At 53.6% G+C, this 26325-nt stretch overlaps 1 protein-coding gene across 5 annotated transcripts in view; it reads left to right on the top strand.

Annotated features, from left to right (window-relative positions):
- ABR (ABR activator of RhoGEF and GTPase) overlaps positions 1–26325 on the top strand; it is a 176725-nt gene that overhangs the window by 120777 nt on the left and 29623 nt on the right. For all 5 annotated transcript variants that reach the window (XM_059049027.2, XM_067021647.1, XM_067021646.1 and 2 more), the window contains 10 exons: positions 3062–3114; positions 3701–3841; positions 5501–5622; positions 7441–7606; positions 10833–10955; positions 11326–11401; positions 11891–11995; positions 12919–12993; positions 15498–15595; positions 16002–16133. In XM_059049027.2, the coding sequence (XP_058905010.1) occupies positions 3062–3114; positions 3701–3841; positions 5501–5622; positions 7441–7606; positions 10833–10955; positions 11326–11401; positions 11891–11995; positions 12919–12993; positions 15498–15595; positions 16002–16133 (1091 nt within the window). The remainder of the gene's footprint in view (positions 1–3061; positions 3115–3700; positions 3842–5500; positions 5623–7440; positions 7607–10832; positions 10956–11325; positions 11402–11890; positions 11996–12918; positions 12994–15497; positions 15596–16001; positions 16134–26325) is intronic.

The following is a 26325-nucleotide window of genomic DNA, read 5'->3' as shown; positions in this document are numbered from 1 at the left end:
AAACTGGCCTGGTCCTAGATCTGAGGGGGAAATGCCCTTTTTGGTCTGGCCTAGGAGTTGGTCAAGTCTCCAGTCAGTCTCCCTAAAGAGGAAATGGTCGGCCCTTTGCTTCCTCTTTCTTCCCCAAAAGAAGCTTAGCTTTTAGTGAAACAGGCCTGGGACCTAGAGTTCAGGGTTTCTTTTGGTCCCTGCCGCAAGGTCAGCTTTAAAGTGAGGGGTCAGGAGTGAAGGAGCCCTTGCTAACCGCGCCGTTTGAACCTTCTCAGCCCCTCCAAGGGTTGTGCTGGTTGTGGGGTATCAGGGAGGCCGTGCGACTTGGGGCTCACTCTGCATTGTCTGCCTTAGCGGTTGTGTGCCGAGCGCCCAGTCTGCAGGGCTCCAGGCCACACGCAGTGGAGGTGCAAGGAAAGTCCCGTGTGACCCAGGCCCCTAAGAAGGGGACTCACCTTGGCAACAAGAGAGGCCCGCTCATCCACTCCTTGCCGTTGAATCTTTCCCAGAATCCTCCCGAGGGCCACCGAGCTTTCGCAGGTGCTGCTTCCCCTACGGAAGGGGACGTCTCAAAGATAGGAGCACGGGTAGACCGTGGGTAGATTCAAAACCCAGCTGTCCCTTACAGCTTTGTGATTGTGAGCAAGTTACATAATTTCTCTGTGCTTTCGAGAAGTTTCTGCATCTGTAAAATGGGGCTAGTGATAATTGCTTCCCTTTTTAATTAAAGGAAATAATGCATGTAAAACAGTGCCATTGGACACAGAGTAAGTACTCAGCAAACTAGAGAGAGGCCAGCTCGCACATGTCATGGTTTGACTTTTAGGCGCTGTGAGTGTTGCTTGTGAAAATCCTGGTTGGGGAAGGCTTTCTGGAGGAGGGGGAGAGACAGGCATTGCAACTTGGTGAATGGTGTCTGTCCCAGAAACGGGAGCCCCATGGTGAGGAGGGGCGAGCGTGGGTGAAGCAGAGGCAGGAAGCAGGCCATCCTGCTGGAGCCATGGAGCAGGTGACGGGGGGAAAGGTGGACCCTTCACCCTGCGTTCTCAGGGGAAACAGCTGTGCAGGTGCCGCGAAGAGCAGGAACATCAGGGCCGCACTGGTTCCTTCCATATCTGACCGTGGCCCCAGGGCCCTCTCCCTGCGCTTGCCTCCTCTCCCCAGCCTTCCTCCCACCTGCCCCTCCACCACCTGGGGCTGATGCATTAGGACTCATTCCACGGCCACAATCAAGTGGACTCCTGAGGTGACCGTAGGCATATTAATAACCCGTGTGAAACCCAAGCCACCATTTGTGCAGACCTCTGAGCTTAGTCAGAAGCCTTCTCCCCCTGGTACCTGACAGAGGGCAGAGCGGGAGCTGACACTGTAGTATCAGCTTTCCCTGGGCGGGAACTCGGGGGCCCACCCTGGCGGCTGTCTGCTGAGCTTGCACTTTCTCTGGGTCTCTGGGGTTCTCAGAGAGTGATTTTTTTTTTTCCCCCTGCAGATGGGCTGAGCCACAGGTGGGTACCCTAGACAGCCTCAGAACTGGCCCCCTCCTGGGCTGGTAACTGGGCTGTACCCTCACTGTCCCAAGATACCCCAAGCCTGGTTCTGTCCATTCTAGCTCCCATAGCCCATGGGGAGGGGCTTTAGAAATTGCTAAATTAAGAAAGGGCTGCAAATAAATCATGGGAGATGTGTTTGCATAAAGCAGTGGTTTTCAACCATCATGACATATCAGGATCAGCACAGGAGAGATTTTTTTTTAATGGTGATGCTTGGGTTCTGCCCATCAGAGCCTGCTGTTTAGTTGATGGGAGAGGGGGAAACAGGCATCTGAATCTTTTAAGAGTTCCCTGGCGATTCTAATGGGCAGCCAGGCAAAGCCAACAGATGAGGCTCGGGGCACACCACTGGGACTGCATCTTCTCCGTAGCCAGCAGATTATTCCCCAAAGTGTCCATTTAGCCATGCGCAGGGTATTTATATCTAGGGCTTTGGGGAACTCTCTGGTTTGGGGGCTGGCTGGGACATGAATGTCAGCTCTGGGACCTGTCACAGCCTGGTCCCATGGGACACCCACTCTAGGGTCCTCCTCCCCAGACCAGCATCCTGCCTCTTACTGCTCCCACGGCAGGAGGACAGAGGTCATGACCCCACGCACAGAGGTGTCCAGGTGCAGGACCGGAGCTGAACCACCCAGGCTGGGAGGGGCAGGGCACGGCTGCTTCTTGCAGGAGCTTTGTTTGGAAGTGTCAGTGGGCCAGCTGCCGCCGCCACCTGTCCCAGCAATCTTCATTTGGTGTCCTGGTCACCAAGGGGTGTGGCCAGTGGGGGCCCTGATGAGCTTGCATTTTCCCAGCCTCTTCAGGGGCTCTCATACTCGAAGCCCCACCTGAATTCCTTTAGGAAATCTTTGCCCCCCAGCTGCCACTAGCTTGCGAGCAGAGGCTTTCTGTGGAGGTTGGGCATGCCTCCTTGGCCCTCAGCCAGGAGGGGGTTGAGGGCATGGAGAGGGGTCTTCCTCATGGAGAAGAGGTCAGCTGTGTGGGTCAGAACGAAGCATGCTGTTCCCAGCTGGTGGTGCCAGGCCTTGGACCAGGGGGATGTGAGAATGATGGGGCACGGGGACACCGCCCTCCCTGGGAAAACAGTGTCTCCTTCCTGCATTCTGGGGTCCCGGGTGTGACCCCCCCAGAGTCCTGGAGCTCTGGGGGGTAAGGCTGTGTGACTCATCGTGGAGGGTACAGAGGAGTATCTGTGTCTGCTTTGAGCCTGGTCAGGCCAGGACGGGCCTGGGGGACGCACAGCCCTTGAAGAAACCACGTCTGGTGGGAGATGAGATGAGGAGGCAGGTGGGAGGGGGCCTGGGCCACCAGAGCTGTGTGTCCCCATTTTGGTGTTGTCTGGCCTGCCTGGGGTGAAAATGGAGGTGTGGGTTACCATGGAACCCACTTTGGCCTCCTGTAAGTGGGTGTCCACGCGAGGGAGGGAGGCAGGTCGGGGCATGAGGCTGTCCCCAAGCTGCTCCCTGTATTTCCCCGCATTTCATCTGACCTATCTCCTTTCCCCCTGCCCCCAACAGCTCTGCTCTACAAGCCCATTGACCGAGTAACCAGGAGCACCCTTGTCCTACACGTGAGTGTGTACCCCCCTGAATGGCCTGAGAGGGCTTAAGAGTTGGATGGGAGACTGAACTCAGGGTGGGCGGGCACCGGAGTCGCTGAGAACAGCCCATCGGGGGAGCTGGGCAGAGGGTCGCTGGGCCCTGACTGCACCTGCCTGGCCTGTGGTGACCATGCTGATGGGTCCAGGTCCTAAAAATAGCTTGGCTACTAAGCTTGATTTGGGGCCAAATGCTCCCTAGGAGGCAGGCATTTCCTGCCTCCCGATCCCTTGACTGATGGTCTTCAGTGTCCTTGGAGCAGCTGTGGGGTGAGTAGGGGGGTGTCTCTCCCAGCTGCTTGGTGACATGAGACTCCACCTGGCCTGTGCTGCCCAGGGGAAGAGTAATGACTGCAGCAGGAATAAAGGGGCACCACTGCCCTCACCCCTGCTGCTCTGACCCTGATTTTTATTTCAGATTTTGCAGGCATGACCAGGTTAGAGTGTGGGTCCCTAGTGTCTCCCTCGGAATTCTTTTAGTGAGGATAGAGTTCTCCCCACTGTCTTCTCACTAAGCCCCAGAACCGCTCCCCACAACTCACCACCCCTTCCTTCCCAGGACCTACTGAAGCACACACCTGTGGACCATCCAGACTACCCGCTGCTACAGGATGCCCTCCGCATCTCCCAGAACTTCCTGTCCAGCATCAATGAGGACATTGACCCCCGCCGGACTGCAGTCACAACCCCCAAGGGGGAGGTGAGCTCAGGACCCAGCATAGCCTGGCACCCAGATTACCCGTCCCTGCTCTACTGCCTGCTCGGGCACCACTGCCCGATGCTCTGTGGCTCTCCAACCCTGCTCTCTCATTCCCAGCCAAGGAGAGGCCTTCAGGTCCTGGACTGACAGTTTAAAGTCCAGCGTCTCATTAATCTTCATAATAGTCCACAGGAGCAGAAGGGGAGACGGGGCCCCGGAGAGTCTCTCCAGGTCTCCAGCATGAGGTCTCTCGGCTGTAAGTGTCGGAACTGGATTCTTTAGCTGGGGTTATCTGTCTGCAAGCCTCATGCGCTGACCCCCAGACCAGGGCTCTGGCTGTCCCATTCTTGAATGCAGACACCCCGCTCTGGGCAGTATGATGTCCTCAGAGTCCCCTGGAAGATAACGGCTCAGGCTGAGGGAGCTTGTGGAGTCAGGGAGAGATGACTGAGGCTGCCAGGTGGCTGGACTGTCCCAGGTGGGCGCCTAGGTGTGGCTAGCAGCTCCAGTTCCCTGGGGGCCCTTTTTGGTGGAAGGGTGGGGGCACCTCAGTGAGGGGAAGCAATGTGAAGAATCAAAGGGACAGTTACCTGCATGGGTCAGCAGCCTGGCCCACATACGGGGTTTCCTGTCCAAGAGAGGTAATTAAGTGGCGTTTAGGGGTGAAGGCTGGCTGGGTTTATGCTCCTTTTGTGACATTTACGAGCCTCCAGTGTCTCCTGGGGAGGGAAGTAATGAGGGACACATTCTGGAGAGTGACTAATAGGGTACAGAGAGCTGTCCCTGGTGCAGCTCCCAGCCCTGGCTTGCAAACCCTGGAAGGTCACCAGTTTGTCGGACTCTGCGGATGTCTGAAAGAGCTCCAGAGGCCCTAGAACATGACCAGTTTCAGATCACTTTAATTGTATACTTTCTACGTGCTCACCTACATATTGCAACGTATATGGGCCACGCGGCACATAATACGGGGAAGGCTGGGGCAGATAGTGGCAGCCGCACAGCAGCCTGCTGGCTCTGAGGGTGGCAGGGAGGAGGCTCTGGAAGTTACGCGTGGAGCAAACTGCTCTGGAGCAGCCAGAGCCCAGGTTAGAGATGGCTGCAGGTTCCCCAGGACACTGTGATGGCCCCACGGAGGGAAGTCCAGGGTCAGAGACAGTGTAAATGGGCCTGAGTGGTTCTGCAGGTCGAGGTTTAGCTGAAACTAGATCAACATCTTAGGCAGGGTTAGGGGGTTTTATGGTGGGGGTGGGAGGGAGTGTTCATGACCCAGGGTGGGTCCATCCAGGTGTGAGCTGTTGAGAGCTGCAGGGAACTGGAAGGCTACCGCTTGTTGATCACATCTTACATGCTAGTCGCTGTGCTGACTGTTCTACATACACCATGACTCCTACCTTGTGGGGCAAATATCATTATCCCCATTTTACAGTTGCTAAGACTGAGGCTTAGAGAAATCAGGGAAATTGCCCTCAAGATCACAGCCAGGAAGTGGCGGAGTCTGGATTTAAGCCCATGTCCCTGACCCCAAAGCCGGTGCTCTTAACCACCAGACACTACGGTCCCTCCCTGGAGTCCCACCCTCACCCCCACAGCTGGATGGGTGCAGGCTGGGCCCTGCCCGGGCTGACTCCCAGGCGGGGGTGGGTGTACCATCTCCCTCAGACGCGGCAGCTGGTGAAGGACGGCTTCCTGGTGGAAGTGTCGGAGGGCTCCCGGAAGCTGCGGCATGTCTTCCTCTTCACAGACGTCCTACTGTGCGCCAAGCTAAAGAAGACATCGGCGGGGTGAGTGTGCAGGATGGGGGGTGGGAGTGCAGCTAGACCCTGCCTGCTGTGGAGTGCCTCAGCTACCTGGGGCAGTCTGCATTTTTTCCCTTTTTTAAAAACATATTAATTAATCTTATCTTACTTCATAGTCTTTTTCTAAAAATAAATCATGGTTTTAATTGTAAAGATAATGCAACCAGATTACAGAAAAAAAAAAAAAAAAAAACCCGTCACCCACCTGAACATAAGCATCAGTCTCCTGATGCTGTATTTCCTTCCAGTTTTTTAAAATGTTCTTACGTTTTTTCATACACTTATAATCAGAGTGAATACCCAATTTGGGGCTCTGCTTTTTCCATTTCACGTCATAAGCATTTTCCCTGTTGCTGCCTAATCTTCATAATCATCACTTTACTTTCCTGCATGATGTTACAAGTGGATATGCCATAATTTACTTAAGCATTCTCCTTTTATTAGACATCTCTAAATTTTTGCTAACTGCAATTCAGTGAATATTCATTAAATCTGCTGGTATCATTTATTGAGTGGTTGTGCCATGCCAGGTGCCACGACAAATGCTTTGAATATATTATTTCTAATCTCCCTAGTGACTCCACAAAGTAGGTATTATTATCCCCATCTCACAGATAAGAGAAAAGGCTTAGAATAAAGTTAAATACATTGCCCAAGGTCGCACAACTGAAGTGGAGGAGATGGGATTTGAATCTTAATCTGACTTGAAAGCTTCTTTCCAGCTCCATCACTATACCCAGTGATATGGGTGTCTCTGTGTCATGAGCAGAAAAGCTTGTTCAGTATTCACTCCCACATTCTTCCACCTGTATTTCCTTATCATCTACGGTGTGCCAGGGGAGACAAGCCATAGGCTCAGTGTTGCAGGGAGGTGCAAATCAAAGTCCTGGGGGAAGTGAGAGAAGGAGAGGTTATTATGAGTTTCAAAAGAGGGGATGACTCCCTGGCTTTTTTTTTTTTTTTTGTAAGGTACATTCTCAGAGATTACTTCTTTTTTACTCCTTTTTTTAAAAAAAATGAATTTATTTATTTATTTTTGGCTGTGTTGGGTCTTCATTGCTGTGTGTGGGCTCTCTCTAGTTGCAGCAAGTGGGGGCTACTGTTTGTTGTGGTGCCTGGGCTTCTCATTGCGGTGGCTTCTCTTGTTGCGGAGCACGGGCTCTAGGCACACGGGCTTCAGTAGTTGTGGCTTGCGGGCTCTAGAGAACAGGCTCAGTAGTGGTGGCACACAGGCTTAGTTGCTCCATGGCATGTGGGATCTTCCCGGACCAGGGCTCGAACCCGTGTCCCCTGCATTGGCAGGCGGATTCTTAACCACTGCGCCACCAGGGAAGTCCCTTGGATGTGGCTTTATAATCCTCAACTCAGTATCCCATGTGACCTCTATTGATACAAGTTGGCATTCAAAATAGCATCTGTGTTCTATCTGTGGCCTAGAAGATAATGAATATAAGCTAAGTATAGATAGGCTAGAAGGGAAGGAAGAGTGTGGGATGGGGAACAGGAAAGCATGAGACCACTCTTGCTCCTACCCTAGAGGTTTGGGCTGTTTAAGAACATCAGTTGTTCTGGGCCAGAAGAATGGCAGACCCAAGGTCCAGAGCCCTTACTGCTGCCTGACCCTTGAACCCAACTATCATTATTCCACGAGTGTTTCCTGATGAGGCTTCTCAAGGAGGGGGATCGTTCTTGCCTCTGATGAGTTCTTAGTAAATCCCTTTCAGGTGGTGTTTGGTTCCAGCACTTCAGGCCTGAAGATGCAAATTCCTCTCTGGCTCACATCTCCCTCTGACTTGTTTGCAGGAAGCACCAGCAGTATGACTGCAAATGGTACATCCCCCTGGCTGACCTAGTGTTTCCATCCCCCGAGGAGTCTGAGGCCAGTCCCCAGGTGCACCCCTTCCCAGACCATGAGCTGGAGGACATGAAAATGAAGATCTCTGCCCTTAAGAGTGAAATCCAGAAGGAGGTGAGCAGAGCCTGGCATCAGCTGGGGCGGGGAAGTTGGCCTTTTTTATTGGGGCCCTTTGAACTGGGTGTGCCAGGGAGGTGGCGGGAGGGGAAGTGGTAAGGTTTGGGAGTCTGATAAGAGAGGCAGGATGTAAGAGTGGGAGGCCTTTCTTTATAGTCTTCAAGATACATTTATGTGCCCAGGGAAAGACTCTAACCATGGCAGATTAGCACTGAGCATATGGAGGGCAGGCCAAGGAGTCAGCGCTCAGAATTCAGTGGGGTTAATTATGGGACGTTTCCTGGGGAACAGTGTATGCCAAACACTGCAGAATACGAAAGCAAGAGGAGAAAAAGTCCTTCTTAAGGAAAAGCAAGATGTATGCAAGAGAAGGGACCTGGGAGGCCCCTCAGAAATGGACAGATCAAGTCGGCAAATAAATAACAGAGGGGGCCTTGAATATCGCTTGATCTAAAAATGCACAGAAGCTTGTGTCCTGACAGAGAACTGAGATTCTGTCAAACACACGTGGAACATTCACAGACATTTACCATGTATTAGGCTGCATAGGAAATCTCAAATTAAAAAGAAAAAATGATAGTGTACTGGTCAAGTTCACAAACTACAGTGCAGTAAAATTAGAAATTAACAACTAGAACATAGTTGAATATATGCCTGGGAAGTTGATAAAGAGGAAATCAAAATGGAAACTGCAAACTGTTTAGACCTACATGAAAATGAGAGCACTCCATATCAAAACCTATGGGATGTAGCCAAAGTGCTCTTTTGAGGACAATGGATAGCGTTAAATTCATGTGTTTGAAAACAGTGGCTAGAGGAAAGCACCTTACAGGCAGAGCCTTACGCATGAATGGAAGGAAGAGCGTGGAGGGGCTTGGTTGGTTGGCCTGGTCTCTCCTCTTCACCCATCCAGGCTCGGCCTTAGGCCTAACCTCACCTGATGACCCTTCCCTGATGTCTCCCCGCTACAGTCTGGGTTGGGTGCCCAGCTTCCTGGTTCCAGACGTTTACCTCTTTGCTTGGCTTTGTTGGTACTGAATTAAAATTGCACGCTCTGCTTTCTCTTTTCCCCACTAGAATTTCAGCTCTAGTGAGGGGGCTGTTTTCTTCAGTCCTATGCCCTAGTACTTAGCACGAAATAAATAGGTGCTTTGGGAACAATTGTTGAGAAATACATGACCAAATGGCCTCTAAAGAGTCTTTAAACCCAGGTATCTCTCTTTGAACAGGGGAGAGGAAGATCATAGTAATAACCCCAGGAGTGTTTGGTTCAGGGGAATGTCCTAGGGCTGAGGGTCAGACTGCAGGTGCATCTGCCCAGAGGGAGCCTCCTGACAAGCACAGGTGTCCTCCTCCTGAACAGCCAGGCTCACCCTGCCTCGGTGGAGCCTGTTCCCCCAGCAGGCTCTGTCCAGCATCCCCACTTCAGGGGCATGCTGAAACATGAAACATGCATGCATGTTTCTCACCCGGTCCTGGGAGCAGCAGGCTTTGTGCCCTCCGTCCTTCCCCAGGTGTGCAGACATGGCCTTCTGCTTAGTTGAACCCATGCTTACACACCTCTACTGGCTGCTGGCTGCAGGGGTGTGCCAGATGCCTCACAGACCTCCTCATCCAGTGGAGAATGAAGACATTCCTGTGTGTGACCACAGCATGTGACACAACATGATAAGAGTCACTGGAGAGGCACAGTTTGTTCTCTGAGTCACAAAAGAAGCAGCAATTTATTCTTTAATAATATTTTTTAAACACAGTTTTTTTTCTAATCACCAGTGTAACACTAACTTATTATAACAAGAAATGCTCACAATATCACAGTGTATAGAGTAGAACTGATCATCACCCCCCCATTATCACCAGTTTGAGGTGTGTTCTTCTAGACTCTTCTATGCTTATACGTGTGTGTGTGTGTGTGTGTGTGTGTGTGTGTATTTTTTAATGAGATTAGACTACACGTGCTGTTTTGCAGTTTAATCTATCAGATCCTTTTTAACAGCTGCGTCCTCTTCTGTTGCTCAACTACATGACAACGCATTTGGGTCTTTAGCTTGTTTCTCGTTCTTTAATCTGCACTCATATTTCCCTCCGGTAGATTCCCTACAAGTGGGATGTCTGGGGCAGAGGGCTTGTGCGTTTCATTACCAGATTTACCTCTGAAAAGTTTACATCCGATCATGTTCCCCCCAGCATTGTGTCACAGTCACTGTTCCCCCACACTGTCACAGCACCAGCTGTGAGCAGTTGTCACAATTTTGCCAGTCTAGTGGGTAAAAAAAAATGCTGCAGAGATGCATTCTAACTGTGGAGCTTGAGGACGGCGTTGGAACAGAGACATGCAACATGACAGCAGTTAATAAAAGGAAAGGGATCCTTTATCAAATATAAACTTGAAGAACTGGAGGAGAAGGGAACACTGGCTGAGAGGGGGAACAGCTTGTTAGAGAACAGGGATAATGATAGCGTGATGCTGGGGTGGAGGGTGCAGGGGACGTGTGACGGGACATTGGCTGGACGTGGAAGCTGGAACCCGGCCAGGGGAGGCCCCGGGTGCCAGGCCAGAGGTGGGGTCTTTATGCTGAAAGGTGTCTACAGTTTTTAAGCAGGGTGTCTAAGTAGTACCCGGGATTTAATTTATGGAGATGACCAAGTGACAACTCAGAGATGCTGATGCCACTGGAAGATTTTTATTACTTATATTTATTTTATTACTTATAGTTTCCAAGAGAAGAGGGCATGCCGCGTGGGGAAGCACCAGGTTTGGTCCAGAGGCAGAAGGAGTGTGGAGAGTGCGTGGCCCAGGGTCTGGATTGTGTTTTCCAAAGGAGACAACTTAGGACTGGCTAGTCTGAATAAGGCAGCAGGCTCTGGGCTAGAGTCGTGGTGTCTAGTTGCCCTGGGTTATCTAGGGCAGAGGAAATATTGGATTGTGTGTGAGTTCGTTAAAGGAGATGGTTGGAGGTGTAGACTCAAGATTGCTTGGTCTGCACATGAAAGACTCACTCACAGAGGAGTCATTGACTAGCTTAGGATTTAGCGTGTCCTGGGAGGAGCAGTTTTCTCTGTGGCTGGCTAGGCACCCCCAAGACATCAAATCATCATAAAATATAGAAAAGGGAAAAAAAAAAAAGGATGAATACACAGGGGAATGTTGTACATAGAGCTACTGGGTGAGAAGTGGAGTCTGAGTGTGAAGAGAACCATCTGTGCCCTCTGTCCCCTGCAGAAAGCCAACAAAGGACAGAGCCGGGCCATCGAGCGCCTGAAAAAGAAGATGTTTGAGAATGAGTTCTTGCTGCTGCTCAATTCCCCCACAATCCCATTTCGGATCCACAATCGGAATGGAAAGGTCAGAAGGGTGGGGATGGAACAGAGACAGTTCCCTTCCTCGGTCAAGGGCTACCCACTCTCTATAGCTCCTGGCCGTGACCCGTGGTGGGAATCAGGGACTCGGGCCCCCAGTTCCCAAGGAGGCTGCCATGGCTCCAGCCCTCGACTCCCTCTCCCTGCTGGTGGGGAGCCAGTGCCCTCTGCTGGCCATCACTGGCACCGCCACTCCTGTCACCAGGCTTCCTAGGAGGAAGGCCTTCCTCCCAGCTGCCCTTCTCCAAGCCTAGGGGTACCTGGGTACAAAGGAGCTTCACTGTGGGCCCCAGGATCCAGAAATGTCCTTGGCCTGACTCTGGTCATCCTACTGAATTCTCTTCTCCTTTCTACAGAGCTACCTGTTCCTACTGTCCTCAGACTATGAGAGGTCAGAGTGGAGAGAAGCAATTCAGAAACTACAGAAGAAAGGTAAAGCCCTGCCCCAACTATGCTACCCTGATGGTGTCCATGGCAACAATGGGCCTTTTGCATTTCCAAGCACGTTCATATCCAAAGTCTCCTCTTTAGCCCTCACAGTCACTCTGTAAAGTGCCAGGGCAGGTGGCACTTAATTGACGTTACTAATTAATTGAGACCCAAAGAATTTAGGTGATTTGCTTAAGGCACACGGTGAATTAGCAGTTGGACTGACCCAAAGCCCAGGGTTGTGCAGCTCTCTGTCTCTTGCTCTTGTTGTCTCGCACACACGTTCATGAACCCCTCTAGTTAGACCCTCCAATTCTTACCCCTCCGGCAGCACCCGTGACCATCCCCAGCTGAATGTCTACTCTCCCTCCCTGCCAGTGACCCACTCTGCCCCTAGAGCTCAGCTTTTTTCCTGCAGTAGCCCCCAAGGAAGAGCAGTAGGTCCTAGTGGACCTGTGGTGACATTCCCCTCTCTCTTGTCTCCTCCTACAGATCTCCAGGCCTTTGTCCTGAGCTCAGTGGAGCTCCAGGTGCTCACGGGATCCTGTTTCAAACTTAGGACTGTACACAACATTCCTGTCACCAGCAATAAAGACGGTAAGATCTGGAACCCGAGGTTACTCAAATCATCAGGTCCAAGCCCCCAGGGCATTGCTGGGACCTTGCACAAAGACCTAGCCAGACACTCGGCTACAAATGGCTGATTTCTGCTCCGCTGGGCTGGGAAGACTCGGTTGCCAGGTACATAGAGAGTTTGAATAGGGGTTGTTCTCTGCTGAGTCTCCAGACAGCCCCAACTTCTCCCTGGCCACCTCTGGCTGGAGAGAAGATCTGGTGCCCTGGTGCATTGGGATTGTGTTGTTAATATGTTCCCGAGGTCGTCAGTTCATGGAAGCCAGTTCATGGAGCAGGGAGGTGATGGTGGTGGAGGGGAAGGGTAGGTGGATGAGAGTACTGTGTGAGAAATATGGCTGAAAGTTTCCAGGGATCAGATCTTAGAAGGCCTTGAATGCCAAGCAAGGGAGTATATTGTTCAAGCTGAGGAGTCTGTGGGAGGTTCTGGAGCAGGGGAGGGGTTTGAAGGCAAGCTCTCCTCCACAGTGGGGGTCATCTGCCCCGTATGTCCCAAAGAGGAGGCGGAGCTGGACCTTCTCTTTGCTTGGCACAGAGTGACAATATTGGAATTTCAAATTTGGAAGGCTAAGCTGAGTCGGGCAGCCAGGGGATAGGCAGGATTCATGGGGGAGGGAAAGTGCCCCGCGGCAAACGGGACGAAGTCCCTGGCCCAGGAGGAAGGTGTGGACTGGTCACCCAGGCTGAGTGGAGGGAGAAAGGAGCGTAGGCTTACATTCCAGGAAGCAGTGGACTGTGGAAGCTTCTTCATCTGGCCACCAGGTGGTGCTGTCGGACCAAGGCACAGACTGTCTCACGCCCTTTCTGCTTCCAACGAGCCTGGGGTGAGGAGGGGAAGAAGCAGGCCTCTCATCACCCCCTTCCCTGGGGGCTTTTCTCTCTTGCAGACGACGAGTCTCCAGGACTCTATGGCTTCCTCCATGTCATTGTCCACTCTGCCAAGGGGTTTAAACAGTCAGCCAGTAAGTACCGCTGACCACCAGCCCCAGGAAGAGGCTGGGTGGGGGCCGTTGTTCATCCTTTCACAGAAAGTCCCTGTGGACCCATTGCATAGGGCCTCCCACTGCTCGGCTGCTCTGCTCTTGTCTGCCCAGGCTGGGGCCCTGACAGCTCCTTTGAGATGTGGGGCATTCCCCCAAAGGCCAGGAACCAGCTCCTCTTGGCAGGGGATCATCCCTGCCCTTTGTCTCCAAGGTCTGCTCTTCCCCAAGCCCTTCCCCACCCCCAGGTATCAGAAATACGGGGCTCCAATCCCACATCTGCCGATTACAAGCTGTGTGACCTTGGGCAAGTGTCTTAACCTCTCTGAGCCTCAGCTTTTTCCTCCATAAAAGGCAATCATGCTTGTTAATACGGACCTAAGAGCAGGCTTAAATATGACCTGTATGTGTAGTGCCAGCACACTGCCACACACACTTCTTTTTCCTTCTAAATCACCATCTACTACATCAGTGCAGTTCTTAGTATTTCACAAAATACAGTTCCATTTTTATCTAATTTTTCTCTCTGTAGGAATTTGTGAGTCAGTTAGACAGCTAATAATTTCTCCCCATTTGCCAGATGAGAAAACTGAGTCACAGAGATAAAAGGACTTAACATCATGTAAGATCAGATACCCAGGGCGCCTAACTCCTCTCACTCCCTCTTTTCCCCTCTGGCGGGTGAGATCTGCCCTTTGCCTCTCTCCCTGCAGTGCGCCACGGAGAGGTTATGCCATTGGCTCGCAAACAGTCATTTAATAAACATTCACTGTGAAGCCTGAATTCCTGCAGTAAATCTGCCTCCCCTCTCTGTGTTCCCATCACCCCAGGGCAGCACCTGTCATACTGTTTTGTCACTTAAAATTTGCCTCTCCTGCTATGAGTTCGTAGAGAGCAGAAACCACATCTCCTTAATCCTTGGATGAACAGGAGCTCAGAAATGCTGAACAAAGTAGTTTATTTCCAGACACCTACTGTGTGCCTCGGTCCCTTACTAGATGCTGGAGAAAATGCAGACGTGGCCAGCGAGTACATAGTGCTTGGCACGTTCAAAGCATTTTCGGGTGCGTTATCTGCTCTGATTCTCCTGGCATCCCTCTGAGGTCACTGATGCCATTCCCACTTGGCACACAAAGAGGCTGAGGCCCAGCAGGCTCCAGGGACTTTCCCAGGTGGCCCGGCAGGGCACACAGGTGGTGACATCCAATCCGTGTCTTCTGACACTGAAGCCCACGTTTTTGCCTCTAGAGCAGCCCTTCTCTCAGTATGGCCGGGCCCACCACTCTCATCACTCCAGGCTGTGCTGGTGGTACATGTGACAGTTTCCAGGACCCTCCCCACACCCACAGAATCCCCTGGCGAGGGGGTGGCCCAGGAATATTCCTGGTCAGTCAGCTCCTTGGGGCTGTGACCCACACCCAAGTCTGCAGCCCACTGAGCTGGACCAGGCCCCTCCCATCTCCTGGTGCCCACCTGTCTCATGCTTACTGTCTCTCTGCGTCCTTTTGGCTGGGATGGGCCCCAGGGAGCAGGCCCATTGGGGTGGGGCATCCCACTCCCCCAGAGCAGGGGTTTTACCTCTCAGACTGGGTCAGGGTGCTCAGACGTGGGGTCTCCCCTCACCTCCAGACAGTACTCACCTTCTCCTTCCACCGGCCCCCTGACGCCCTCAGACGTTCATTCTGACTCGGGGAGTAAAGCCTCGTGAATCTTCAGCCATGGCTTCTTGTCATAGTAAACTCGTTACCTTAGCCCTAGGGTGCCGGCACCGTCATCATCCCTGACTTACAGATGAGAGCAGTAAGGCACAGAGGGTAGGTGGTTTGTGCAGAGCTGGGATTTGACCTGCACAGTCTGACTGCAGAGCCCTTCCTTTCATCCCAGGAACTATCCCCTGGCCCCTGACAAAGGGTTCACTCGTAGCAGAATCAATTAAGGGGCACCTCACGCCCCTCCATCTCTCAGCCACCCAGACGCGTCTCTGCTCTGATGGAGGCCAGGGTGCGCTAGGCCTTCTGCATTGTTCGCCTGTTCATCGGTGCCCACATCCTGTTGTGCTGGGGATACCCGGTTACATCCAGTCTCTGTCACACCCAGTTAGAGACAACTCAGGGATGGCTGTACCCGCTCTCCCCTCTGTAGGAAAGCCCTTCTGATGGAGGATGGCCCAGCTGGGCAGCTCGTGGGGCCTGGGAGGGGCACTTATGTCCTTCCTCTGACCTCTGCCCCTGCCCTCATGATTCACACTGCAGAGGATTGGCTGTAGTACCCCAAAGCCACCCTCCAACACACACCGTTACCCTGGGAAACAACCTCGGCACCACCCGTGGAGGGGAAGGCTGCCAGGGCCTGAGCCCGGGAGGGAGTGTGTGGATTTGCAGACCGCCCATGGGGATGCTGGGGGGACTGATGAGTGATCCCCCTTTCCCTCCCGGGTTCCTGAGCCTCGGGCCTCACTCGGTGTGTCTCTGCCTGTCCCCCCGCAGACCTGTACTGTACCCTGGAGGTGGATTCCTTTGGCTACTTTGTCAGCAAAGCCAAAACCAGGGTGTTCCGGGACACAACAGAGCCCAAGTGGGACGAGGTGAGTGGAGGGGCTGGTGTCCCCATGGGGACCCCTGGGCTTGTCCCCCACCGTGCCCATTCCACTCCTGGTGCTCATGTTCTATTGGCTGGTCCAGGACGGCCAAGCCTGCTGTTGGGCCAGCTCTGTCCCTCTGGACCCCTCTACCTTCCCCTCCCTGCTCATCTGGCTCTGATCTCGGGTTTGTATGTAGATACGGAGTTACAGCTCAAGCCCTAAACTCCACTTCCTCAGTGATTTGGAGTCCTCTGGATCTCCAGAGAATGAGGGCGCTGCTCCAGGCCTCATGATGTGGTCCTCACAGGCCCACCTCACCCCCCCCTCACCCTTGCAATGGTGGGGTGAGAAGCCACTGGGAAGCCAGGTCAGCTTTGGAGGTTCAGGACCCTGTCCCATCTTTCCCCAGGAGTTCGAGATTGAGCTGGAGGGGTCTCAGTCCCTGAGGATCCTGTGCTACGAGAAGTGTTATGACAAGACCAAGGTCAACAAGGACAACAACGAGATCGTGGACAAGATCATGGGCAAAGGGCAGATCCAGGTGAGAGGCAGGCACAGCCAGGGCACCAAGGGAAGTCTCAGGGAGCTGTCAGGAGGTGGTGCCAGTGGGGAAGGCGTCCTTCTCCTCCACCTTCTTGGTCAGGGTGATTGGCCTTTTGTGACTTGGGTTCAGAGCTGTTCTGAGAAGTGTTCCGCGAGGTGGTTATTCTCCCCTGCTGGAGATGGTGTTTTATTCTAGCCCCAGAAGCCCACGTGTGCCTGGTTCCTTGGGCTTCCATATCTGGTGCCAGTGGATCATCCACACTCCTGCAGGACAGACTACAAGGATGACAGCTACCTTTGTTTTCACATCCCATCTTTAGCCTACCAGTGGCTTTTTCCAGGAACACTGTGTTAAGAAGGATTCTGAGGCTGTATCCATGAGAGCTGTGTTGGATTAGCCCTGTCTGCCATGGGAGGAGTGAGACCCCAAGCATTTGCCACTGGACTGGAAGGGCTTAGGATCCAACTGAGTTGCTGAGGGCTGGTCTCTGACCTGTTGCTAGGGTTGCTGGGCTTTACTCACCTGTGCTAGGAGTTCATTGGCTTAGGGTGGGTCGTGTGGTACGAGCAGGGGTAGGTCCTGAGTCAGAGTAAGAGTATATATGCCTCAGCTACGTTTTTCGGTGTCTTACAAATGTACAGAGGGTGAAGGGCTTTCTTTGCAGCCTGTGTCTTTGGAAATTCTGCCAGTTTTGAAGATGGCTGCTATTCACTTACCTGTCAAGGGGATGCAGGCTTGGAGGGGTGACGTTCAGTGTGGAGCTATCCACATTCCATCTGGCACCTTGTATGGCCTCCTGCTTTTGACACAAGTAGCCTGCTCTGGGTGTGGATTCTCTGACCGTGCAATCAAAGGAAATGGTAACTGACACCCTGCCGTTGAGCCGTGGGCCTTGGGTACTCTAGGTTTCTTTTTCTTTTTTTTTTTTTAATTAATTAATTTTTTAAAAACGTCTTTATTGGAGTATAATTGCTTCACAATGGTGTGTTATTTTCTGCTTTATAACAAAGTGAATCAGCTATACATATACATATAGGCTTCTTAACAATTGCCTCAGGGCTTCCCTGGTGGCGCAGTGGTTGAGAGTCCGCCTGCCGATGCAGGGGACATGGGTTCGTGCCCCGGTCCGGGAAGATCCCATGTGCCGCGGAGCGGCTGGGCCCGTGAGCCATGGCCGCTGGGCCTGCGTATCCGGAGCCTGTGCTCCGCAACGGGAGAGGCCACAGCAGTGAGAGGCCCGCGTATCGCAAAAAAAAAACCCCAAAATACAAAAAACAATTGCCCAGGTGTGATCTGGGTGTGGGGAGCCATGATGCTTTTTCACAGGAAGCATTTGTTCTCTGATGCACTGTTGAGGCTGCAGAGTTTGGTACCTGACTCTTGGCTGGGTGTCCTTGGTGGCAGTGTCCCCTTGGGGACTTGCGTGCCCCCCCCCCGACCCTGTCTCAGGCTCCTGTGTTTGAACAAGGGAGATGGCACCATTCAGTGGGGGCCCAGCCATCTGCCTCATGTCACCCCGTGTTCCTGAGCACATCCCTTCTTAATGCTGGGGACCTGCACCTCACTCTTCAGCCCTGTTGCCAGGGAGATAGTGCTGCCAGGCAACCACGAGCCGGTCCTTCATTATTTAGGAGATGGGAGCTGATGAGAGTGAGCTCTAGATTCAGTCCCGGGAAGCTACTTCCTGCAGGGATTGAGGACCGGGAGCCCCGTCTCCACATCCCTGGGCCGGCCCGTCCAGCCTCAGGAGATACCCAGCCAAGAAGCATGACTGGTGGCCACGCCCCTGGGTCATTTAGTGGCTGCAGAATGGAAGAGTTTAAAAGGGTGTCCTGGGCAGCCAGCTCAGTAAGCACCGTGGGCGCCAACCCCCCAGAACCCGGATTCCAGGGCTGGAAGGCATTGTCCCCACCTGGACTTGCAGCCCTGTGGCTTCCCTCCTTCTTACTGCTGTCAGCTGCACGGGCCCCAGGGGAAACACACCATAAATCATTACATCTTGGAGACAGAAGCAGATGGAGGCAGTGGGGGAAGGGCAGGAAGCCAGGTTATGTTTGGCAAAGCAGAAAGCACAGTCTGGTAAGGAAAATGTTTCTGTGTTTAAGCTTCGAGGAATGTTAAATGCCTGGGAGTTGATATTAAAAGAAACACAAACCTTCCTGCTGCCAGCTGACCTGGGCCTGTGAGCCTCCAGTTCAGAGACAGCGTCCTCCGGAGGGCTGTGAAGTTTCCCAGCCCTCAACTCCCCAAGGCCCAGGCCTTGTCCTCAGATGGGGAGCTGTCTTGCCCTCCTTCCTGTGGATCAGAGGGCAGGCTGTCCCCACCAGGGGTGTGCCGTGCCTTGTAAAGTCCTCTCACCCTAGGACTACCCTCGGAGCCACCCAGGGTGAGCGGGCTGGGTTGGAGAGACTGCACTGACCCCCACGGAGCCACAGAACGATCTGTTCCCACAGCTCACTCCCACCGCGTGTCCAAGGAAGGGAATTGGCACCAGCCTCTGGCACTCGGTCCTGCTCCCCTTCAGCAGGAGCCGAGGATGGGGCTAAAGGGGACCTCACAGTAGGGGCCAGGTCCTTGGGGGTGTTCAGGTGGCCTGAAGGAGAGGCAGGGGGGAAGGCCCACTCCTTTGCTCTTCCAACACTTCTTTCTACGCCTGTCCTCCCTCAGCTCATCTAGAGAACAGCCAGGGACGCCGTCTCCTAAGCTCCAGGCCTTTGCTCCAAAGTGAGTCTCCCTCTCTGGGTTGGCCTCGTGTGGCAATGGGGCAGGGACCCTGGAGCGGCAGGCTGGGGGAGGGGAAGGGGCAGCATTTAGGGACAGACAGATGGCAGCGCCAGTCGCCAACCTGTGTGTCCAGCACTTGTGCTCTTGGAGGCCCGTTCCCAAATGTTCTCATGTGATCCTTGCAACAGCTCTGTGAGGAAAAGGACGGTCGTATCCACCCCATTTTATAGATGAGGACACTGAGGCCCCGGTGCCTCCGCTGACGGTGTGCAGGGAAGGCCCTGCTCTCTCCTCTGTGCTGTGTCTCCATGGCCCAGGCCTTCATCAGGGAACCCCCCCCCAGCCTGGGTGAAGGGCACTGCATGACTAGTGGCCTGGAGAAGGAGCTGGGGTGATTACCCAGCCCTGCGTCCCTCTCTATCCTTTGTCTGGAGTCCTCTTAGCTCCCGGCGGGGGATGTTTCTGCCTGGTGTACCTGGAAGGAAGCAGAATGAGTGTGCGTGGAAAAGAGTCGGGGGAGGGGGGCTTCCTCTGCTTCTACAGTGTGCCCATTGTGGACTGGCTGCTCTGAGGTGCAGGGGCCTGGCCTCAAGGAATCTACTGCCAGATTGGAAAGACAAGAGTATCGATATACGCCACACCACTAGGGAACAAGGCATGGTGCCAGTAACGATGCTGGAGATGGTGGTGATGCTGCGGCTGCCGATGGTGGGGGTGGGGTGGGGGTGGTCACATCAGAGAGCTCTCCGTGGGCCCGCACTGGGGTAATGCTCACAGCTGTTACCCCGGGGCATCTTCACAGTACCCTGTGGGGTAGGAAAGTTATCAGAGTTTTAAAGATGAGAAAGCTGAGGCACGAAAGGGTTAAGGAACTTGCCCAAGGCCAGGCAGCCAGTGGGTAGGAGAGCCTGGAGTCTCCAGAGCTCCTGCCTTGCCCTCTCCAGGGCAAGCCCCCCACGGTTCCCGATTGCGCTGCAGGAATTCAAACGAGGAGAGATCATTGTGGGCTGGAGTTAGGGAGGCTTCCAGGAGGAGGTGGAGTGAGGGATTTGAGAGCACTGGGTTTTTTTAATTCCAAAAGCAGTGTTTATATTAGAAAGAGAATTGCAATAATAGTAATGAGACTTGAAACATAATCACTGACCTTCCCTACTCCTACTCCTCTGAAACAGCTATCTTATTTTGCGCCTTTTCCCTTCCTCAGGTATACAGATGTTTATATGGTTTTAATGATGGTGCGTATTTTCTATTTTCAAGTAGCATTACCATAAACCCCCTTTTTTCTAGGTCTGAATGTAGTCTTTATAATTACCTTTTGGGTTACCTTGTCAAAAGTACTTTGTAAAAATCATTTATATAATGGCCAGTGCATTAATTGCCATTTTAAGGCTCTGTTATTCTAGCAAAGGTGGGCAGGCTCTGGATCAGCTGAAAGCAGTGGGCCGGGCATTCTCGGGGAAAGGCCCACATGACCCAGAGCAGGGAGGGAAGCAGGAATGCACAGGGAGTGTCTCAGGAAATTAAGGAGCTCTCCTGCCCTGAGCTGGAGGGGATGTGAGCAGTGCAAGTTAGAAGGAGATTGAAGGAATGAATGAAAGAAGAGGGATCTGTAGGGTTATAGCCAGAAGGAATCCTGGAGGGCATTTTATCCAATCCTGTTCTCAGGGGAGAAGGAAACTGAGACCAGAAAGGGTGAGTGACATAGCCACAGTCACACAGCTCATTAGTGGTTGAGCAAATGCTCAAGATTCGGGATCTTGATCCCAGTTTGGTGGTGCTTGGTCAGCTGCCGGGCAAATGAGTGAACGGGGCAGGGGGAGAGCTGGATGTCAACCTGTGACTCTTAGGGGTCATCCCTTTGTCACTGCAAATTTAGTAGAAGATCCCACCAGCTTGGTGCATTTCTGAGCTCTCCCTTCCCTCCCCAGACCTCCGGCTTCTCCATCCAGGCCACCCCCACTGTCTGCTTCCTCCTTGCTGCCCCGCCCCTGCCCAGCCCAGGAACCCCTCAGCCAGGAGGCCCCCGCTTCCTCTGCCTTGGCTCCCTGGCCCTAGGAGACTCCTGTATGTTTATCCCAGTCTTATTTCCAACCGTGCTGCTCCAGGCTCCAGATGTGCTGTCCCCAACTGGGACCTCCTCGCTGACTGATTAGCATATTCCCAGGATCCAGCCCTTGTTGACTGGCTGGGCCAGAGGGGAGAGTTCTCCCTGAGGACTTCACAGCTCAGTTCCTGCCACTGACTTCAGACTAGAGAGGGGTCTGAGACCTAGGATCCCCTTCATGCCCCTGCTCCCCTGCTTCCCAGCTCAGCCACAAGCCTGGGGACAGGCCCCCAACCTTCGGCCCTGTTCCCCCTGGTGGGACACAGCTACACTTTCCTATGAGCCTGCTAGGGGTGGTCCCCTGGGGCACAGGAGAGCTCAAGACCCTGGGGTGAGCTGGGGCAGGGTTCCAGGCCAAGAAGGAAGCTCTAGCTGTCCTAATGCCTGGAGTGGTAACTACCCCCCCCCCCCCATTGCAACATTTAGGCCCGCTGGGAGCCTCGCCCTCTGTCCTCCTCCCATCTGGAGCCTGGAGCCTGTGTCTGAAGGGGAAAGGAGGGTGATTTCTTCGACATTCTTGTCCTGGCCGGCCACTTGGAAACTTGTGAGAGGTCAGAGCTATTAGAAATGACGCTCAGAAAGAGGTCATGAAGGCCAATCCCTTGTCTTCAGGAGCTGGGTGTGTTCTCAGAGCCCAGATTGGTACATCTGACAATATCTAGACCTTCGTATTTTTTTGTTCAACTGTGGTAAAATATATATACCATGAAATTTACCATTTTCATGATTTTTAGGCTTAAAATTCAAAGGCATTAATTAAGTACATTCACATTGTTGTGCAACCGTCACCACCATCCATCTCCAGAACCTTTCATCTTCCCAAACGGAACCTCCATACCCATTAAACAGTAACTTTCCATTCCTCCTCCCCCGGCCCCTGGCAACCAGCATTCTACTTTCTATGAATTTGACGATTTCTGGGTACCTCGTGTAAGTGGAATCCTGCAATACTTTTCCCTTTGTGATTAGCTTACTTCACTTAGCACAACGTGTTTAAGGTTCATCTATGTTGTATGGCAGCGTGTGTCAGAATTTCCTTCCTTTTTAAGGCTGCGTAACATTATAGATCACATTTTGTTTATCCATTCATCCATCAGTGGACATTTGGGTTGTTTCTGCCTTAGACTTTCTTACTTTTTTTTTTTTTTTTTTTTGGTGGTACGCGGGCCTCTCACTGCCGCGGCCCCTCCCTCCGCGGAGCACAGGCTCCGGACGCGCAGGCCCAGCGGCCACGGCCCACGGGCCCAGCCGCTCTGCGGCACGCGGGATCCTCCCGGACCGGGGCACGAACCCGCGCCCCCCGCATCCGCAGGCGGACTCCCAACCACTGCGCCACCAAGGAAGCCCCGACTTTCTTACTTTTAAGTGAGGAGAAGGGCATGGTCTCTGAGGATGGAGATTTCTTAGCCTCCTTCCCTCCAGACCCAGGGTTACCACGCCCCCTCCCCCACCCCTGGTTGTTCATCTCTCTCCAGCTGTAACAGGGGATCAGGCCCCCCAAACCCCCAGGACACAACTGGTCACCATTAGCCTCTTTTTAAATTTTATTTTATTTACTTATTTATTTTATTTATTTATTTTTGGCTGAGTTGGGTCTTTGTTGCTGCGCGCGGGCTTTTCTCTAGTTGCGGCGAGCGGGGGCTACTCTTCGTTGAGATGCGTGGGCTTCTCATTGCGGTGGCTTCTCTTGTTGCAGAGCACGGGCTCTAGGCGCACGGGCTTCAGCAGTTGTGGCTCACGGGCTCCAGAGCGCAGGCTCAGTGGTTGTAGCGCACAGGCTTAGTTGTTCCACGGCATGTGGGATCTTCCTGGACCAGGGCTCGAACCCGTGTCCCCTGCAATGGCAGGCGGATTCTTAACCACTGCGCCACCAGGGAAGGCCCAGCCTCTTTTTTTTTTAAATCAGTATTTTTTTTTATTGAAGTATAGTTGATTTACAATGTTGTGTTAATTTCTGCTGTACAGCAAATTGATTCAGTTATACATATATACGCGTTCTTTTTTAAATATTCTTTCCCACTGTGGTTTATCACAGGATATTGAGTATAGTTCTCCGCGCTATACAGTAGGACCTTGTTGTTTATCCATTCTACATATAAAAGCTTACATCTGTCACCATTAGCCTCTTCTAGTTGAAGGAAACAGCTGCGCCCCGCTGGCTTTCTCGCCCCCAGGTTAGGGCATATCCCTGTCTCCTTGGCCCTTCTCTGCTAACTTGTTTGTCTTCCCCTCGGTCAGTGGTTTAGGTAGATTGAGTGTGGAGTGCAGTTTACCCTGCCAGTGTAGGAAGAACACTGGACCGAGGGTGGGAAAATGCATCCAGGTCCCTTGATCTCTGGAGGCCTCAGTTTCTTCATCTATTAAATGGGGACAGTTATCCCCTCTCTGCCTCTATCACAGGCTTGTTGTGAGGCTCAAAGGATGGAATGTCCCTGAAAGAGCTGGAGAGTGCATATCCACGCTTTCACTAGTTTATTCCCGCATTTCTGTTTGTTGAACTCCCTCTGAGTGGCAGGCACTGTGTGGTTGATGCAAAGAATGAACAGGACCTCCCCATGTGGTGAAGAGAACAGAGGAGAATTGCGATCATTCAGTCAGTGTTGAAGGGGCTTTGAGGCCGGACAGATCTGGGCTTCAGTCTAGCTTTCTCCATTCATTAGTTGGGAGACCAGGTTACTTTACCTCTCTGAGCCTCAGTTTCCTCATCTGTAAAATGGGCTGTAAAGAGAACAGAAGGGGAAAGTCCGTGAGGCCCTTGGCACAGGACCTGGCACAAGGCCTGTCCTTGTCTAGTGATGACAGCCCTTTGCCCAAGCCGGCAGGTCCAGGTCCACTGTCCTCCGCCTTCCTGCAGGGATTCTGGGTGTAGCTTGTCAAGCAAACCCCCTTCCCAAAGGCTGTCACCTGCAAGTGGCCCCTGTGTTTGGGCCTTAGGCTGGCTGAGGCCACGTCTGTTTTCTTATGCTGTTGGAGTCAGACCAGCTTTGATGAACCGACCTCGGAGTGGGCAGGAGGTCAAGGTTGGGGCCTCACCACCTGCCAGCCTGAGGTTTCCTGCTGTGCCCCCACCCCGGGCTGAGCAGCTCTGGGCTCATCTCCCCTCAGAGCCGCGTTCAGCTCGGCGGCCTGGTGCGGTAAGGCCCAGAGCGATGAGCTGGGAACAAGGGGTCATTGTCAGCGGGAACTACTTCTGGTTTCAATTACTCTGCGGGGCATGAGGAAATTCGGAGTGAGCACAGGTCAGGAGGCTGCTAGGGCAGGAGTCGAGGGCTCCCCCCGCCCCACGTCCCTCCCTCTGGCCCCCGAGGTGTCTGCTGTCCCCGTTTGACTCTGCCCAAGGGTCAAGCATCCCAGCTTTACTGCCCTGGAGCTGGGCTCTGGGGCGTTGGCCTGGTTGGCCCAGAACCCCTTCCACTCTGGCTCCTCACAGCTGGTACCAGGAGTGCCTGGGTCCCTCCCTGGGTGGAATGACAGGGGACATTACCGGGTGTCCTTAACACCTTCTCCCATGCATATTTCAGGCCACACCGACCACAGCCAGGCCCTGTCCTCTGAGTGGCCGTTTTTGACTCGGATGGGGGGAAGGGCAGTTGTGAGAAAACCTTGCCTGCAGGGAGGCAGCTACGCAGCTTCCCTCAGCTTCCCGCCAGTGGCCATGCAGGGTGTGGCTTTCCAGCCTCTCCCCTGGAAGATGGACCCCCTCCCCTGCCTTCAGCCTGGGCTGGGTGTGCACGTCCAGGGGAAGCGTCTGCCTCTGCCTGCTGCTCTCAGCAGGTGCGTGGGGGGCTCCTCCCTTTGCTGCCATCACCACCGCTGTGCCAGCCCAGAAGCCCACGGACCGGGAGGGACGGGGGCACCAGGACTGTTCCTCTGCCTGCCTGTGACACCACCTCCTCCCAGGGCCCAGGTGACGAGAGCTGTTTCAGACCCATTCACTGTCCAGTGCCTCACCTGCTGTCCCTCTTCCAGGCAGGTCTGGGTGGCTCGGTTGTACTTGGAGAGCAGAGTAGGCAGCGGGGCGCGGGAGAGCCAGGGGCAGGGTCCTACGAGGGCGCCCGCCCTGCCGTCCAAAGGCCTCCCCATACCTGTAGGACAGCCCCTCTCTTCCGGCCCCGCTCAGCTACCTCTGTCTCCCAGGTGTTCCTGATCTAGGGAGCCTGGGCTCTGCCCAGGGGGTCCTGGAGACAGGAAGCATTGGGCAGGACGCAGACGGGGGCACGGGTCTCCTCTGCCCCCTGCCCTGCGTGGGAATGCCCCCTGCTCACCTAGGAGAGGTGAGAGGCAGCAGAGAAGCTGATCTGGAGAGGACCTTGGGAACTGATTCCTTCAGGCCCTGAGAGCAATCCTGCCTCTCAACAAACCAAAAGAGGGTGCTCTCCCAGCTCTGGGCCCGGGGCTCCTAGACTCAGAAGCAGAAGACCCAGGTTTGATCGCAGCTCCACCGTCTGATAGCGACGTGACCTCTCTGAGCGCTCCCTCTCAAACCTGTGCAAGGGTCAGATGAATCCTCGGAGGTAACAGTACCTGGCTTACTGCACGCTCCCAGTAACCGCTCGCCTCTCCGCTGGCGGAGGCTGCGACTTCAGCCTCGTACGATGGTCCTGCCTTTGATTTTATTCAAAACCTTTGGGAAAAGGACTTAGTAGGGGAATTGCCGGGGACTCCCTGAGTGAGGGCTGAGGCTGTACGTGAATGCTGATTGGGGGCGCCTCATGTGGCTCTGCCTCACTGTGGGCGCTGCACAGCCCACCTCAGCACCTCGCCCAGCCTGGCCGTGGCACGAGCCGTGGGGGCAGTGGTGGCTCTTGGTGAGGGTCTGACCGCCAGGTGCCACCCACTCCCCGTGGGCTGGCACAGGGAAAGCGAGGCATAGCCTGCTCACACCCTTGGAGGCAAGAGCTGAGCTGCACTGGCTTCAGGCCGGAGGTGACCCAGAAAACACCAACCAGACTGACTCCATGAGATAAGTGTTATCCTATCGAAAGGCCACCGAAGGGAACCCACACCAGCAAAGCAGAGGCCCAGAGTTTTCCCAAAGCAGAGAGAAAAGTAGAGATAAAACATGAGCTTCGGATCCAGGACTCTGACCCAAAAGTTTCCTTAAAAAGCCCCTGAAAAAAAAAAAAAAAAAAAAAAAAAAAGCTCCTAATCTCCCGACTTCCACATCTACCCCACCCTGGAGGGGAGCGAGGGCCAATGGCCGTGGTAGAGGAATAGCAGTTCTCATGGGAACTGTCCTTAAAGGAGGACCAGAGGCTTCAGAGTCTGCGGGACTTGGGGATTACTGGGGCAACCCGAGGAGGTGCCCCCAAGGCAGGGAGTGGTGGACAAAGGCAGTGTTGAGTGGGTAGGGTCCTAGAA

The sequence above is a fragment of the Kogia breviceps genome, chromosome 19, assembly GCF_026419965.1.
Source record: "Kogia breviceps isolate mKogBre1 chromosome 19, mKogBre1 haplotype 1, whole genome shotgun sequence".
Classification (NCBI taxonomy): Eukaryota; Metazoa; Chordata; class Mammalia; order Artiodactyla; family Physeteridae; genus Kogia; species Kogia breviceps.
Note: the sequence above shows the minus strand (reverse complement) of the source record. Positions and strands in the feature narration are given on the sequence as shown.